At 41.0% G+C, this 18,109-nt stretch overlaps 1 protein-coding gene across 1 annotated transcript in view; it reads right to left on the bottom strand.

Annotated features, from left to right (window-relative positions):
- The window catches only part of LOC137393449 (protein wntless homolog), a 50,920-nt gene that overhangs the window by 4,802 nt on the left and 28,009 nt on the right, over positions 1-18,109 (bottom strand). The window contains exons 6-14 of the mRNA XM_068080002.1: positions 14,617-14,772; positions 13,806-13,942; positions 8,977-9,017; positions 7,268-7,395; positions 6,731-6,828; positions 4,727-4,934; positions 3,629-3,803; positions 3,403-3,498; positions 105-206 (exon numbers count right to left, since the gene is read on the bottom strand). Coding sequence (XP_067936103.1) covers positions 105-206; positions 3,403-3,498; positions 3,629-3,803; positions 4,727-4,934; positions 6,731-6,828; positions 7,268-7,395; positions 8,977-9,017; positions 13,806-13,942; positions 14,617-14,772 — 1,141 coding nt within the window. The remainder of the gene's footprint in view (positions 1-104; positions 207-3,402; positions 3,499-3,628; positions 3,804-4,726; positions 4,935-6,730; positions 6,829-7,267; positions 7,396-8,976; positions 9,018-13,805; positions 13,943-14,616; positions 14,773-18,109) is intronic.

Below are 18,109 nucleotides of genomic sequence, written 5' to 3'. Positions count from 1 at the left end.
GTAAAACTTTCATTGTTGGTAAAAGCTGCTGAACAAACATATCTGAGATTATAAAATATAAAAATTTATAGTAACAACGAGTTAGTTAACAGAGAAACACTGACCTGACTGCTCTATTGAGCTAGCAGCATATGTCCTTGACCTAGGCCCGACATCAGAATCAAGTCTTGTCAGCTCAACTTGTTCATCATTTTCTTCATTCTCCTCTGTAACCATGGCGCACACAAACTTATTAAAAGTAAATCTTTTGCCAGCTGCCTCATATGAATATATCGGGCGGATAATTTCTCAAAATGCCATAGGCTATAGGCTAGAGATACTTTGAACAAGAGATGAGTGGACAATGGTAAATTAAATTAGCACAACTCAGTCAAATTCAAATCATGTCTGTACGGGCTTATATAATATACAACATGAAATGAACATATCCAGGTTACATGTAGCAAACATATGTATAATTGACATGTTCTTAGTATAAAAATAGATTATGTGTGAGAAGCAAATGCATATGTGCTGAACCTTAAGCATCCATATCTGATGTAATGCATCATAGGATACGTTATGATAATCGGGCTATAGATTTAGAAATATAAAGCCTCACACTGTTAATAATAATACAGTAGGAGATATTTAGCATTTCATTATTAATATGTATCATAAAGTATCTGGTATAGGCATCGTAAATGCACAGCTGGCACTCGAACAAAGACAAATAGCTGATCTAGACTAAACCATAGCTATATTTATCGTAAATTCTGAGGTACAAGTTGACCTGATGTATAAGTTGAGGACTAAAGTTTGGTTTAAAAATCCTGGTTTTGACATTTACCTATAAGTCAACACCCTTCCATGGCCCAAATTATTTGATCGCTAATACAGTAGACACTCATACAATGTAAATAATCCATTCCGGGAACATTTGCGTTATAGGGCTTTTACGTTATACGAACAGTAAAATACACGTAACTCGCCTAATCTGTTCAAAGATCTTTCCAAATTCACCTCTTTGGCCATATAAAAATGAAAAACCATACCTAAATTTTTAATTTATTGGCTGTACCGTAATTACAAGATTATTAATTTGCATCGACAACTTTTCTCCTTTTCCTATCAATTTGAATGGTTTTATAAACTATGATTGCAGTAGTTTTTACAATAAGTTGATGGGGAACGCACATTTTCAACATCCATTTAAAACGAATTATTTATTTTTTCTAGACAGCAAAGTCCATTCTGCAAAGTAAAACTAGTAACAAATATTTTATACGCCTACAATACAACAAAAATACATTTTTATTATGAAAAGAGCGGCATCAACGTGTTCACCATCTATCCATCCGTATCCAGGGATTAAGGTTTGGATAAAAGATAACTTTCGATGATACCCCCAAATCGTGAAATTCAGGTTGGCAGACCAATGCTGTAACACCTGCGCCAATCGATCACCTCTAAGTATTTATTAACAATTGCACAGCTACCTATTCTCTGTTTTGTCAACAAATCTGAGGATCTATCACGATGAACTAGAATATCATGGAAGTTGTATATATGATAGATATAACACTATATGTAAGTCATTTTTTTTCGCAAGCGGGGTGAAATACACTTGTATGTTGTTATTCAAATCGAATTTGAGAACTTGACACGACTTGACAGTTAACATTATAAGGAATTTTTTTTGCGAAAATCAGTTCTGGGCCTCAGTGCAATTGTTGGTCGGTACTATTGTTGCGGTCCTTTGCCGATTCCTGGATTTGAGGCTTCTTGCTGGGACAGTCTTCCCCTGGCCTCCACACCTCCAGCATTGTAGGGGTCTCCTCTCAATCGCTTCCTGCAGTCAACCTTTTTTTGCTGCAGCTGCTGAACTTGCTTTGTTAGCTGCTGCATGAGCAGTACTACATGTAGCTGGCTGACAGTTTGGTCCTAAACCACTGCAGTTCTCTCTTTTTGTGCTTCCTCCATGGACCTGATGCCTGCTGACTGGCGGCCCTCCGGTTTAACCTGGAGGAACTTGGCGGTCGACACTGCCAGCAGATGTCGCTGTAGTCCTGAATAATTCACGGTGCTGCAGAACAGTTCCTTGGCTATGTCCACCCTACAGGGCAAGTGTCCACGAGGCACTCTACCTGAGAAACATGCTATTGGAGGGGAGTGGCTGTGGCTATCCTCAGGGTGCTTAGTTTACACCGAGCCTGCCTAAAAGAGAAGCCGAACCAAGCTCTCAGCGCATCAAAGACGACTTCCACTCGGTCGGTTTACCCACAGTTTTTTGCCTCCTCGGTCAGAGCTTCTCAGAGATGGAGTAAACTGGCATGCTCATTCCAGTCGTTTGCCTCCGCCAGGTGGTCTTGTCTTGGGGTACTCTTTTCCCTCGGGCTCTCCCCTTACTATCACTAGAATAGCCCACTGCTACTGGTGGTAGCAGTGGGATTCGCAATCCTACTGCTACCACCAGTGTAAAGAAAACTGCTGGTCCCCTTTACTGCTCCACAAGAACCAAAACCACCGAGCGCAAGGCATTAAGACAATATGTACTTAAACAAAATATGTGAATACATGTACATGTAATTCAGTGTGTAATACAGCAGAACAACATGCATGACACCGCCAGCCATCTCTGATCTCTCGTCTCTCCTGACCTCTTCATAAATTAATCGCATCACCTGTCGGCTCCGCTCCATCGGTACCATGAGCCATCTCGGCTGCTATCATTCGGCCGGCCGAGTCTTCAACAGCAACCATGCCTCCTACCAAGCTGAAACTTGGTTGTGTCATTAGCTAGGCAGCCAGCCCTGGTCTCGACCATTTTTCATCACAAAGTACCAGTTCTAGTGAAAACCACAAGGCACAAAAAACAATACTTCACCTTAGTATTTACCCACCTCGCCAATAAAACAAAACTGCCACCTTAGATAATATGCATATTTTTAACAGAAAAGCCATGCTGCAGGACAGATTTCTGTCAGGAATCATGATTCATGTACAAAAAAAGAATGGATGGACGATAGTGGATCTAGTCAAATGGATTCGCGAAGTGTGGGCTTGCGGGCAGATACTATGAAAAAAGCATTAAATTAAAAAAAAAACCAGATTAATCCAGAAAAAATCCTAGCAAATGACAATTGGAATGGTGAAATATGGGACTTGGTGTTTGATCCACATCAAGTTGATTAGGATTACTTGTATTTCACCAGTTTATAAATAAATTCCTATATGACATACCATGTAATTTCGACTTGCCATGGTTTTTTGATACTGAATTTTACTTCAAAACCATTCGTGCTAAGAAAAACATGACCGCCATATAAATTGAGGATGAATTTTAGGCTTGAAATTTTTGTGTCAATTTTCGACTTATACGCTAAGATTTATGGTAGCTCCCATATGACAAAGGTAACATACCTCCTATCACAGAGACGCTGACGAGTGGCAGCTTGTGTGATGGAGCATAGAAGATCAGCATGGCCATCACATAGACATTCCACGTAGCATAGACACCTAGCCACAATAAAAATGATTATGTGAAATCATCTGAATGAATTTTACAAAATGTGTAGATTTGTTAGTCAGACCGCCTCCAAACTACCAGCACATTCAAGTGTCCCCAAATCACGACATGTAAACTTACCCATTTGAAATGCTGAGTTTACTTCAAAATACTTCACATATCCATCCTCCTCATATTCATCAAGGTTCCACTTCCACTGACTCTCATACACCTGACCCATGGTGAATGCTACGACTGTCAGCATGCAGCAGACGCCGCTGAACAGCAAGGCGAAAAAGAACCGATAGATAATACTCTAAAAGAACACAGATTGGTGTGTAAATAAATAAAATGACCACTAATCACTCAAGCATCATTAATAGTGGCGAAATAAGCAGGCATCAGTTAAATCAGTTATGAAAAAAGCTTTTGATCATGACAACTGACAACTACCAAAGGAGTTGATCAGTATGTATGAGTATAACTATTACAGTTTATCAGTATGTATGAGTATAACTATTATAGTTGATCAGTATGTATGAGTATAACTATTACAGTTGATCAGTATGTATGAGTATAACTATTACAGTTGATCAGTATGTATGAGTATAACTATTACAGTTGATCAGTATGTATGAGTATAACTATTACAGTTTATCAGTATGTATGAGTATAACTATTACAGTTGATCAGTATGTATGAGTATAACTATTACAGTTTATCAGTATGTATGAGTATAACTATTATAGTTGATCAGTATGTATGAGTATAACTATTACAGTTGATCAGTATGTATGAGTATAACTATTACAGTTGATCAGTATGTATGAGTATAACTATTACAGTTGATCAGTATGTATGAGTATAACTATTACAGTTGATCAGTATGTATGAGTATAACTATGACAGTTGATCAGTATGTATGAGTATAACTATTACAGTTGATCAGTATGTATGAGTATAACTATTACAGTTGATCAGTATGTATGACTATAACTATTACAGTTGATCAGTATGTATGAGTATAACTATTATAGTTTATCAGTATGTATGAGTATAACTATTACAATTGATCAGTATGTTTAAGTATAACTATTACAGTTGATCATATTAGGTGTGTGTTCAACAGTTCTATAAATTATAAGATTTAAGTAAATTTCACGGATCTTAGCCGCATAAACTACGATTAATCTTACATTTCCGGCAGCAAGAAAGCGCGTTGCGAAAGGCATCACTTACCATATAATGAATTCTCAGACCTTTAGCCATTGACTTGAATTGCCGCCGTTTAGTCCAAATGTTATAGATCGCCTTGGCAATATAAACTAGTAACATAAGGAAGTATATAATACCAGCAGCCATAGCCACTCCAATGAAGGCCTTTCCAAGTGTCTCTCCTTCTCGTGTTGACCATAATGAGAAGAAGGGATTGACAATTTTAATTCCCCTGAAAAAAAAAACACTAACTGATATAAGTACGTAGTATCCACGTGACAGCAGCAGATATTCTTAATCGGATGTCCGTTGTAAGACAAGACCAACAACACCACTGCACATAAATTACTAGTAATTCAAAATGATATATCAATACTTTTCCTGATTTTTCAGACAAGCTGCAATTTGCCATGCCGTATGTTCACCAGGTGCTCAACAAGAGACAGCAAAGTTGAAAGTGTCGAAGTTGAAACTACTTGAAACATCGTCACCTTACTTTTCTCTACTGTTGTGTGTGTGAGCTACGCGATGCTTAGGTATATGAGGTTCCTATGTAGGCCGATGTACATATGCTACACATGTACATATGCTATGTACATATAACAGATATTATTTATTTTGAATTTATATTGACATTCTGTTTGACTAATATGAATCATGCTAGTGTATGGGCGGAGCTACAAGTTATTCAATGTTAAATAGGTTTTCCTTAGAGATCCTTGAATGAAAAGCAATACATAGGTGTTGAGGTGAAGATGGTGACAGAGCTACTCGGTGTAACATACTTGAATTTAGACTGGGTCAACTTAGCTAGGTCAAACTAACTTAGCTTATACATCTTTTATTAGCATTATTTTTAAGATTTTTAATTTCCAGAAGCCCCTCTGCCCTCACCTGCAAAGCTGTAATGTTTTGAGAAACTCAGCATCACATGCTAGAGATTATTCTGGGTGTAGAATTAAATATAATCTCAAATTTCAAGTGTTGAGAAAAATCATGCGTTGAGGTGATTATAAGTGGGAGTATGACTGTATTTCACAAATGGTGAGTATATCAATTATACCGGCGTATTAGTTCATTTTAAAGTGAATATGTTAACCCTTTGAACCCTAATGGCCGGTATTCCGGCATTGCGTAGAGTGTGTCCGAAACCCTAACGGCTGACATACCGGCATTAACATGGCTCTGTTAACAAAAGCTGTTTCCAACAGTGTAAACCAATCAAATTAATTATCGCACAGAATGTTAGACCAGAAATTTCACTTCTATTTGTAACATTTTTCAAATATCTTTATCTACTTCCTTCGTTATAATAACAAATTTTATTAGAACGATGTCGCGAAAAAATCGATACGACTCATTTGTTGGTAGGTCATAAATGATTGTGAGGCAAATGAAAAATTTTATGATGCCAACTAAAATTTTCCAGTATATTTTGAGTAATGAAATGATGATGAATATGTGCTTGATGGATATGACACTACTGTAAATGTTTTTACGAGTTTTTTAAATCATACAAACTTTTATAGTTTTAACCCGAATAATGGTGAAATACTGTTTTTTTCTGTTTGATGACATCTGCTGTGGGTCGCCCGACCTTTTGAGCACATTTAGATATATTTAATAAAAGTTTAAAAACTTCGGATCGTTGGACAAATTGCCCAGGGTTACTGACACACATTGACAAGAATGACCCGGATTCAAAGGGTTAAATGTGCAATCATTAAATTAATTGGCTTCCTAGATGGTAAATTATGTATATGCGGGTAGATTAACTATTTATAAATATATTAACATGCAAAGATATAACTCTCAAGTTATCCGCAGATCTAATACATTTACATTTGATCCTCATAAAATTGTTGTACCTCAGGGAGATTTGGTGCCAGAACAGCAATAGGAACTAGCCTACGCTTTAACCCACAGCAGAAAACAAGTGCAAAGATTGAAGCTAAAAAGCTGGATTAAGTTAAAAAAGAACTACTAAAACAATAATAGGTTACAACTTGGATAAAAGTAGTCAAGTACCTCTCACACATGTCAAATATGAGCATAAGAGAGCTTGCTAGTATGACAACAGCCAGTTCTTTCCAGTAGCTGCTCCAGCCACCTCTCTTCACGTCATCCTAGGCGACAGAAAGGTCGATGATATCATTACCAGACATCCAATTAATCTCGGCTCCCTGAACCACCTCACTAGAACTCAATTATCAATGTTAAACGATGGTACAGATTAAAGGGGATGAGACAACCAAACTTGACTATTACAAACATGCGAAGGAACAATATATGCTTTATCACCAGTTACATAATTATATTAATTACAAAGGAAATGATGCGATAGAAATGTAGTTGGAGGTGCTTGGATGGCTATAGAGAAAATCAAGCAAATCTAGAGGTAGTTTTAGCGTGAATAAGAAAATGAAAGTGTTCTCAATCGTACAATTAACAATGCATCACACTTTTAATGCTCAATGTGACAAGCTGACAGTCCATGTATCTGAGTGCTCAATAGGAACAGATGAAATCTCCAGGTACGCTGACAGACAAGCGATAAACGCATACCATCATGTGCTCTCCAGTGAACACTAGCCAGTAAGCAAGCAGAATAGTCAGGAATATTCCTTGTCGAATGTCGGACCAAAGCAACATGAACTTCAGCTCAATGACAAGCATCAGCCAGTCAACAGGAACTGCAAGCAAAGCATATTGAAACCGTTGAAAAAGAAACCGTTGAATGAACCACAAGCTACCAATGAGTAATCGACAAACATTAACTAGGAACATGAGCCACCTGATAAAGCCAGCCACTAATATACTGCCTCATCATAATTTGCACCTTTTGGCACCAAATGAGACTTTGGAATCGTGTTCTCAGAGATTATGCTACAGCTTGGTGTGAATTAACCAGAATTTCTAAGAGACTGGTGGAGACGACACTTATACGAGATGATGGGACAAGCATGGGGCCCTGCGGGACTGAACATAAACCTAGCAAACAGGATTCTTGCTAGCAACTCCATCAAAAAGGCTGTTGTCATGTTAGCCGCTAATGCTGAACAAGAGCTTAAGGCATCAGCATTTGACATGAGTTTTCATCAACCACTATTTATATCTGTCATTTTAACAATAACAGAAGAATAACAATAATGATGAATCACAACTAAGTCTGCCGAGTTGTTCTCTCGTTTGAGATCGTATAAAATTGCATTGTTTATGGGTTATTCAAACTTATATCCAGACAAAATCAATCTAATTTTTTTCCTGTTGAACCAAATATTATTAATTTTATAATGTCATAGAAGGGTTTCCTAAATATTAAGGAACGATATACAAAAAGATGACTGTTGCAATAGTGAGTTGTAAGAATGAAAATTTAGTTCAACGGAGTTTGAGCTTCACTTTTACCAGAAAACAGATCACGCTATGAAAGTGCATAAGAGGCAGATCAGTTACAACAGCGCAAAAGAATGTGGCAGCAAGATTACAGTTGACTCGAGTAGTAAGTGTAATACATTAGTGACTAAAACTACAGGCTTTTAACTACCGTATATCCTTGCATATAAGTCGACCCTAAAAATAGCCCAAGAACAGAAAATTTATAAAAATTTGCATATAAGCCAACACTACAAATTGTAACACGCTATACGCACATATTACAGCAAAATGTTGCAGAAAAAATTCATAAAACTTATAGCCATTATTGTTGTTTATTCTTTAGTAATGGTAAATTTTTGTCAACTGTACTAGCAGTACTATCAGTGCACATTAACTGCATGTAAAGAGTGTGAACACGTCAGCGATCACGTGTATGACCAATTAATCACAGAGAGTTATCGCTGTCATTATCTGATCATTGCTGACTGTTATCATTGCTGGCTGATAACAGTCAGCAATGATCTGTGCGCATGCGCATTTCTATTGTGAAAACAAAAGCTGGAAAGGAAAAAGGTAAAATACAATGGTTCCGTTACAATCTTAACATGCGGTTTTATCAAGCGCAAGCTCTCGGTGCGTTTTAAAAAACTAACAGGCTACCAACTGCGTGGTTCGAGCTGTATTGGTTGGAATTAGGTTAGCATAGTGTTATTCTGTTTAAATGCGATCAGAGTTTTATGCACATATAAACTGATCCCTTAGTTTGGTAAATTTTTCCCAAGTTTTGAACTCAGCTTTTATGTGTTGATATACAGCACATATATGATTGGGTATATTGATGTTAGCAGAAATGATACGAAGATTGAGGATAAAGTCATTGTAAGTGCAGTACTCACAATTAAGGAGGAGGGCAGACAAAGCAACAGCCAGCAATAATCTGTAACAAGAAGATACAGATCAGGTTATTAAATTTAGAGCTACAGTTTACAAAGCATAAATAGTATGATGAATCTGTGTGCCATTTTGAACGAATCTCAAATGAAAGTGAATTCAGAAGGAATATTAATCTATTCAATAAGGACCATTCATTTCAACAAATAAAATATGCATGTGTATAAATATATATATATATTGCGTCTCATTCATCCTTTGTGAATACTTATGAACAGAGAGAGTGACAGCTGTCATTTACAATGATCAATGGTAATAAAGAAGATTACCTTGGATAATCCTTTGTATTTTAATTTTGATTACAAAAAGCTGAATGATAGTGGTAAACATCATTCAGCTTGTTGAATTATAAATACACAAATCTGATACATTTTAAGCTCAACACACAAAGATAATCCGATTTTTTAAACTGACCAATATTACAACGAACGATCTTAAAATTTTATTACATTGAACAATTTCAGCAATAAAAATAGTTGCATTAAAGGTTTTTTCTCAGTAGGCTAATATGAGCTATAGCAATGTACATGTATATATACAATGTGTATAAATATATATATATATAGCTATATAATGCATATATCGCTGTAAAATGCATAAAGACATCTGCACATACCAGGCTAAGGGAAGGAAATTTATATTTGATATAACCCAAATAATGACAATTGTTAGTTTCCTAAAAGGCGTAAAAATCTCAAATGCCACTTCTTTTAGGGTTTGAAGTCTGATAATAATGCGAGGCATGGCAAGAATAAATATCATGTAATGCGGAGCTTGCGTAAAAGATGTTTATACTTGTTAGTTTGTAAAGGAGCCGAATGAGGTTCTCTATTTGCTCTCCAAGAATCAAACCACTTGAGTACCAGGCAATGAGAATATATATTTCACACATATATATATATATATGTATATGGGTACAGTTCATTAGCTCGGTTATTAGCTGACTCTCAAACTGTGCATTTTGATCTGTGTGAATGTGTTCCGACAAGCCCGTATAACAGAAAACTCTATTGTCCAAAGCCTTAGCCACTACAGGTGCCGTAGCTCCCGGGAGGGCCAAAAAATATATGTTTCGCAAATATATATGAGTACAGTTCCATATGCAATAAACATAATCAACTCTTGGCTGGGCATCAGCGGGTTGGCTGGTGTTCCTGTCACCGAGTGGGATGTGCCTCTGTACGCCCTCACCAATTGGGGGAGCAATGTACCCACTCCTCTTGGCCTCGGGTCAGCAGAAATGCTCGGAGTGAGTTGGCTCAGCTGTCAGTTGTTACGCTCCATGACTCCGTTAGCATGCAGGTGGGAAGGGGTGGTGTGCAACTTCACACACCTGAGCTGGCGAAGCTTGGTCATTAACTGACTCTCGAACTGTGCTCTTTCGTTCGTGTGGATCTGTTCCAGCAAGCCCATATAACAGAAAACTTTCATCCAGAGCCCTAGCCATCATAGAAGCCGTGGTTTCCGAAAGGGTAAAACCGTCCTTCCATCAGGTGAAGAGGTCAGTCTGCACCAGTTTCCACAAGTTACCATTTGGCGTTGTTGGTAGTAGTCCCCCGAGTTCACGACTACCTTCTGCCAGAGGCGTTATGCATACAACCTCTGCCTACTGCCGGCTCTCTTCATCCCTTTATGCTTGGCATACTTCACAGCTCTTGACCAGTCACCTCACTGTCGCTGTCACCCCAGGCCAGTACCACGTCAGGCAGAGACGGCTGGTCATACGTCTTACTCTAGATTGGGCAATAGCATGTGTTTGCCACACAGTGGTCTCTCTAATGGCTGGCAGGCAGACTGTACACTATCGAGACTCATTGTGAGATGTCCAGGCCTCCAACACGGATCGTATTCGGAAAACCGGCCATATCTTGTGAAGCTGCCAGAGCTCCTGGTCTACCCGCTTTAGTTGGTCTTTGGTCAGTTCTTGCCCGAGAGAGTGCCTGGTACATAGTAGCCACTGGTCCCCGGCTTACAGCCTGCATCCGGATCAGTTCCTTGTCGACGTCACCTCGAGTCTTCACCGCGTCGTATCACAGAGTCCCAAGGTGGCCTTGGCTGGTCTTGGGCCAAATCCCCAGCTGTCGTAGTGGCAGCAGGGAGCTTCTTTCGGTTGGGTATGCTATGCCTCAACTATGAGTTTACAATGATGGCCGTCTTTGCATGTCTGTCAGCTTTTCTCATCGATTTTTCCATGGCACAGCTGGGTTCAGTGCTCTAAAGTGTACTGGAAGGCAGCTAGGGTTTTCAGCCACCTGGCCACTAGGTTGGAGGGTTCTTTTCTCCTACATAGCCAGTGGAGTGAGGCATGGTCGGTGCGTAGTAGCGTAGAGGTAAGGTCGGAAGTGTTTTATGGCTTTAACCACGGCCAAAAACTTCCTCCATGTCACATAGTAGCTCTTCTCTGCGAGTGTCACGGTCTTACTGGAGTACTCAATAACTTTCTCAGTGCCATCTAGAGCTGGAGATAATACGGTCCTCACTCCACACCTGCTTGTATCCGTGTCCAGTATGTATGGCTGGCTCAGACTGGAGTCTTTTCAGTTCCTCGAAAACTCTGCTTCTCACCCTATGTCCACTGCTTGCCTTTTCCCGTCAACCGGTGAAAGGGCTGTGCTGTAGCAGCGAAGCTCAGAATGTACTGACGGTAGTATCCTAACGTGCCCAGGAAGCCTTACAGCTCCCTGAGTTCCCTAGAGGGCAGTCATTCTCGGACCGCCCTTGTTTTCTCAGGATCAGTAGTCAACCCTTTGCGCTGATCACATGGCCCAGGTAGACCTGTGATTTTAACAGCTTGCAGTTGGCTAGCTTGAATTTGAATCCAGTTCCCTTCAGTCACTAGAACACCTCCAGCCGGTGAAGATGTGTGTCAAAATCCGGTGTTCAAAGACTATTATGTCAGCCAGGTAAAGTAACAGCATCCACCAGTGCAGGCTGTGCAACATGTGCTTCATCAGCCTGTGGAAGGTGACTGGTGTGGAGGTAAGTCGGAATGGCAGGACCTTCCACAAATTGCAGCTAGTAGCAAACACTGACTTCTCCCGAGTGTTGGCATCCAATGGCACCTACCAGTAGCCGATGCGGTACTATCGTTGCAGCCCTTCGCCATTTCCCTGGTTCTGCGGCTTCCAGCTAGGGCAGCCCTTACAGACGTGCCCTTGGCCCCCCACACCCCTATCATTGAAAGGACTTCCTTGCGGTGGCCTCCTAAGACCTGAGTTTTCGTCCTGCAGTTGCTGAACTTGCTTCGTCAGCTGCTGTATAAGTGCCAGCTGTCAGCCAGTCTGGTCCTGAACCACTGCAGTCCATTCTGTTTGTTCCTCTGCTTTCTGTTTCCTTTCCCAGATTTATCCTGAAGGAACTCTGTGTCAGCTAAATGGCCAGTAAATGGCGTTGTAGACTAGAGCTATTCAGGGTACTGCAGAACAGTTCCTTAGCCATGTCTGCTCGGTAGGGTGCCAGCAAGTCTCCATATGCTACCCGGACTAGCCATTCCACCTAGTCATTCCTCCTGGAGAGTAATCATTGTGGCTCCTAGGGTACTCAGTTTTGACCAAGCCTGCCTGGGGTGAGGCCGAACCGAGCTCTCAGCGGGTCAAAGACAGCTTCCACCTAGTCGGTTTGTCCACAGTTCTCGGCCTCCTCCCGCAGAGCCTCTCGAAGACGGAGTAGGCTGACTCCCTCAAACCATCCATTGGCCTTGGTCACTCCCTAAAACAGCTGGTGAAGTATTCCACATCTCTCGAGCCAAAGTACCGAGGTGACTTGAATCGGTGAGCAGGGGCACAATCATCACCCTTTCAAGTATCTCGGCCAGACGATTCATATTTCTATTCACATTCCGAGTGCATCGTGACCATCCTAGCGCCAACCCTTTTGAGAGTACCCCTCAGGTATTCAGCAGCCGGCTACTCTTAGAGCAACTTAAGCTCTCGTCAATCAGGAGATGATCTTGCCTCGGGGGACTCGCTCCCCCCTTACTATCACTAGAATAGCCTCAGTAGAGCATCCAGAGTCCCCTGAGTCTTAGAGTTGGAATCCGCAATCCAACGGCTGCAACCAGTGTGAACGAACCAGCAGATATTTTCTACTTGCTCCCCAAGCATCAAAACACTTGAATACAAGGCAATGAGATATGCAGTTCAAAATGAGCAATGAGATACAGACAGTTCAATATGCAATAAACATATAATCAACTGCACAGTGTGAGACTTCCAGGAGCTCTGTTTTTCTTTGCTCATCTGAGCTCCTTTTATAGTTTTCGTGTGCTGGTGAGCCTGGCCTCTTGGTCGGGGAGCTGACTTGGTGGCCGACCCTCGACCAACAGAAAGTTCTATTGAGGGTCGTGTCGTCGACCGAGTCGGGGCTCAACTCTGTCCTGAGTCGCTCTGTCGTATTCTTTCCTATCTCTCAGCCCTGGCGATCAGCCACCACAAGTTTTTTAAGCTAACACCTCAATGAGTAGCATTTCATTACAAATACATATTGAATCATGATCAGACAATCTCAGCTCTTAACATTTTATCTATTCTTGCCTTTTGCCAAAGTCTCCTCTACCTGTATGGCAATCAGACTTGTTAGCATGCACACAAGTTGACTAACTGACACGTAACTGCCGCTATCAACTAGCAAAAAACCGGGCTCCAAATCAATTGATATCGTGAACAGCTAAGTTCCAAGATATTGGTTTTTGTCAGCGTGTCCCTGATATTGATAATAGCAGAGATAGTATCAGTATTGATAATATTGATTAATACATGATAATTAGTATACACACTTTTCAAGAAAGACAGGAGACCTGTTGAGGTCAACGACTCTCTTCCAGTTCCAAATTGTTAGAGGGAGCAGCATAGCAAAGCAGACGGTCTTGAGCACCCAAAGATAGAGCGTGAATCCACCAGTTTGGGCAAACCACTGCAGACAGAAATGTATATCAAGTCAACAACCTATATCGGCACTACCAAGTCAATGACCTATAGTAATGCTAACAAGTCGATAACCTATATTAATACCACCAAGTCAAAACACTATATCGAAACCACCAAGTCAAAAACCTATATTGATAAACTTCAAGAGCACACGTCAACCGAAGCAGATTGTGCACGATTCAATTGAAGTAATCAACGAGTGCAAGGAGTAGTCTGAAACTACATAGGAAGTGAATATCGTTCCAGCTATTTCCTGTCCTGCTATTGAGCGATTCCACTAATTGCATTTTGAATCAAGATTGAATCAATCGTTTACGAGAAATAATGTGCTGAAAACTTAAGGTCAGTCACCATGAGTCTAGCCCTTTGTATTCACATATGGTTTACAGTATCAGATATTATATTCTATCCAAAATTTATATTGCTACAAAACATGAAGACCTGCAATAATGAAGGGTAGATCAAATGTCCTGAAACTGGTGGTAGCAGGTAAAATCTAGGTTTTGCCAGGCTAGTTATCTCACTACTTGCTACAACACCTAAGAGAACCTTAAAAGAGCATTCTGCCAAAGATAATGACACTAGTCTTGTAAAACCATATAAGCCATGCGCAGTACGCGTAAAGGCGAGGGGAGATAAGTAAAGCAAGAAAGTACCTACCACCAGATCAATGCCATCAATTTCTCCTAACTTCATGTTACTGCCTGTGCTATTGTCTGGAGGAAGGCGAATGTTGATAAGGTATTCCTCGTGCTGCATGTTGCCAACTTCAAACAAATCCATAAAATCGCAATCATATTGATAGCCATCAGCTTTCTACAAAATAAACTGCTGAGTAGTTGTGCGTGACGAGAATGGCCAAGGTGAATGAGTGACAAGAATGGTCAAGATGAATGACTGACAAGAATGGTCAAGGTGAATGAGTGACAAGAATGGCCAAGGTGAATGGGTGACAAGAATGGTCAAGGTGAATGAGTGACAAGAATGGCCAAGGTGAATGGGTGACAAGAATGGCCAAGGTGAATGAGTGACAAGAATGGCCAAGGTGAATGATTGAGAAGAATGGCCAAGGTGAATGAGTGACAAGAATGGCCAAGGTGAATGAGTGACAAGAATGGTCAAGGTGAATGAGTGACAAGAATGGCCAAGGTGAATGAGTGACAAGAATGGCCAAGGTGAATGACTGACAAGAATGGCCAAGGTGAATGAGTGACAAGAATGGCCAAGGTGAATGAGTGACAAGAATGGCCAAGGTGAATGAGTGACAAGAATGGTCAAGGTGAATGAGTGACAAGAATGGCCAAGGTGAATGACTGATAAGAATGGCCAAGGTGAATGACTGATAAGAATGGCCAAGGTGAATGAGTGACAAGAATGGTCAAGGTGAATGGGTGACAAGAATGGTCAAGGTGAATGAGTGACAAGAATGGCCAAGGTGAATGGGTGACAAGAATGGCCAAGGTGAATGAGTGACAAGAATGGTCAAGATGAATGACTGACAAGAATGGCCAAGGTGAATGACTGACAAGAATGGTCAAGGTGAATGAGTGACAAGAATGGCCAAGGTGAATGCGTGACAAGAATGGTCAAGGTGAATGAGTGACAAGAATGGCCAAGGTGAATGAGTGACAAGAATGGCCAAGGTGAATGACTGATAAGAATGGCCAAGGTGAATGACTGACAAGAATGGTCAAGGTGAATGGGTGACAAGAATGGTCAAGGTGAATGAGTGACAAGAATGGCCAAGGTGAATGAGTGACAAGAATGGCCAAGGTGAATGAGTGACAAGAATGGTCAAGGTGAATGGGTGACAAGAATGGCCAAGGTGAATGAGTGACAAGAATGGTCAAGATGAATGACTGACAAGAATGGCCAAGGCGAATGACTGAGAAGAATGGCCAAGATGAATGACTGACAAGAATGGCCAAGGTGAATGACTGACAAGAATGGTCAAGATGAATGACTGACAAGAATGGCCAAGGTGAATGACTGACAATGGTCAAGGTGAATGGGTGACAAGAATGGCCAAGGTGAATGAGTGACAAGAATGGCCAAGGTGAATGATTGAGAAGAATGGCCAAGTTGAATAACTCACAAGAATGGTCAAGGTGAATGGGTGACAAGAATGGCCAAGGTGAATGAGTGACAAGAATGGTCAAGATGAATGACTGACAAGAATGGCCAAGGCGAATGACTGAGAAGAATGGCCAAGATGAATGACTGACAAAAATGGTCAAGGTGAATGACTGACAAGAATGGCCAAGGTGAATGACTGATAAAAATGGCCAAGGTGAATGAGTGACAAGAATGGTCAAGGTGAATGGGTGACAAGAATGGCCAAGGTGAATGAGTGACAAGAATGGCCAAGGTGAATGACTGACAAGAATGGCCAAGGTGAATGACTGATAAGAATGGCCAAGGTGAATGACTGACAAGAATGGTCAAGGTGAATGAGTGACAAGAATGGTCAAGGTGAATGAGTGACAAGAATGGCCAAGGTGAATGACTGACAAGAATGGCCAAGGTGAATGACTGACAAGAATGGCCAAGGTGAATGAGTGACAAGAATGGCCAAGGTGAATGAGTGACAAGAATGGTCAAGGTGAATGAGTGACAAGAATGGCCAAGGTGAATGACTGATAAGAATGGCCAAGGTGAATGACTGATAAGAATGGCCAAGGTGAATGAGTGACAAGAATGGTCAAGGTGAATGGGTGACAAGAATGGTCAAGGTGAATGAGTGACAAGAATGGCCAAGGTGAATGGGTGACAAGAATGGCCAAGGTGAATGAGTGACAAGAATGGTCAAGATGAATGACTGACAAGAATGGCCAAGGTGAATGACTGACAAGAATGGTCAAGGTGAATGAGTGACAAGAATGGCCAAGGTGAATGAGTGACAAGAATGGTCAAGGTGAATGAGTGACAAGAATGGCCAAGGTGAATGAGTGACAAGAATGGCCAAGGTAAATGACTGATAAGAATGGCCAAGGTGAATGACTGACAAGAATGGTCAAGGTGAATGGGTGACAAGAATGGCCAAGGTGAATGAGTGACAAGAATGGCCAAGGTGAATGAGTGACAAGAATGGCCGAGGTGAATGAGTGACAAGAATGGTCAAGGTGAATGGGTGACAAGAATGGCCAAGGTGAATGAGTGACAAGAATGGTCAAGATGAATGACTGACAAGAATGGCCAAGGTGAATGACTGATAAGAATGGCCAAGGTGAATGACTGACAAGAATGGTCAAGGTGAATGGGTGACAAGAATGGTCAAGGTGAATGAGTGACAAGAATGGCCAAGGTGAATGGGTGACAAGAATGGCCAAGGTGAATGAGTGACAAGAATGGTCAAGATGAATGACTGACAAGAATGGCCAAGGTGAATGACTGACAAGAATGGTCAAGGTGAATGAGTGACAAGAATGGCCAAGGTGAATGAGTGACAAGAATGGTCAAGATGAATGACTGACAAGAATGGCCAAGGTGAATGACTGACAAGAATGGTCAAGGTGAATGAGTGACAAGAATGGCCAAGGTGAATGAGTGACAAGAATGGTCAAGGTGAATGAGTGACAAGAATGGCCAAGGTGAATGAGTGACAAGAATGGCCAAGGTAAATGACTGATAAGAATGGCCAAGGTGAATGACTGACAAGAATGGTCAAGGTGAATGGGTGACAAGAATGGTCAAGGTGAATGAGTGACAAGAATGGCCAAGGTGAATGAGTGACAAGAATGGCCAAGGTGAATGAGTGACAATGGTCAAGGTGAATGGGTGACAAGAATGGCCAAGGTGAATGAGTGACAAGAATGGTCAAGATGAATGACTGACAAGAATGGTCAAGGCGAATGACTGAGAAGAATGGCCAAGATGAATGACTGACAAGAATGGCCAAGGTGAATGAGTGACAAGAATGGTCAAGGTGAATGGGTGACAAGAATGGTCAAGGTGAATGAGTGACAAAAATGGCCAAGGTGAATGAGTGACAAGAATGGTCAAGGTGAATGGGTGACAAGAATGGCCAAGGTGAATGACTGACAAGAATGGTCAAGGTGAATGACTGACAAGAATGGCCAAGATGAATGACTGACAATGGCCAAGGTGAATGACTGACAAGAATGGCCAAGATGAATGACTGACAATGGCCAAG

Source organism: Watersipora subatra, chromosome 4 (assembly GCF_963576615.1).
Source record: "Watersipora subatra chromosome 4, tzWatSuba1.1, whole genome shotgun sequence".
In the NCBI taxonomy this organism is placed as follows: Eukaryota; Metazoa; Bryozoa; class Gymnolaemata; order Cheilostomatida; family Watersiporidae; genus Watersipora; species Watersipora subatra.
Note: the sequence above shows the minus strand (reverse complement) of the source record. Positions and strands in the feature narration are given on the sequence as shown.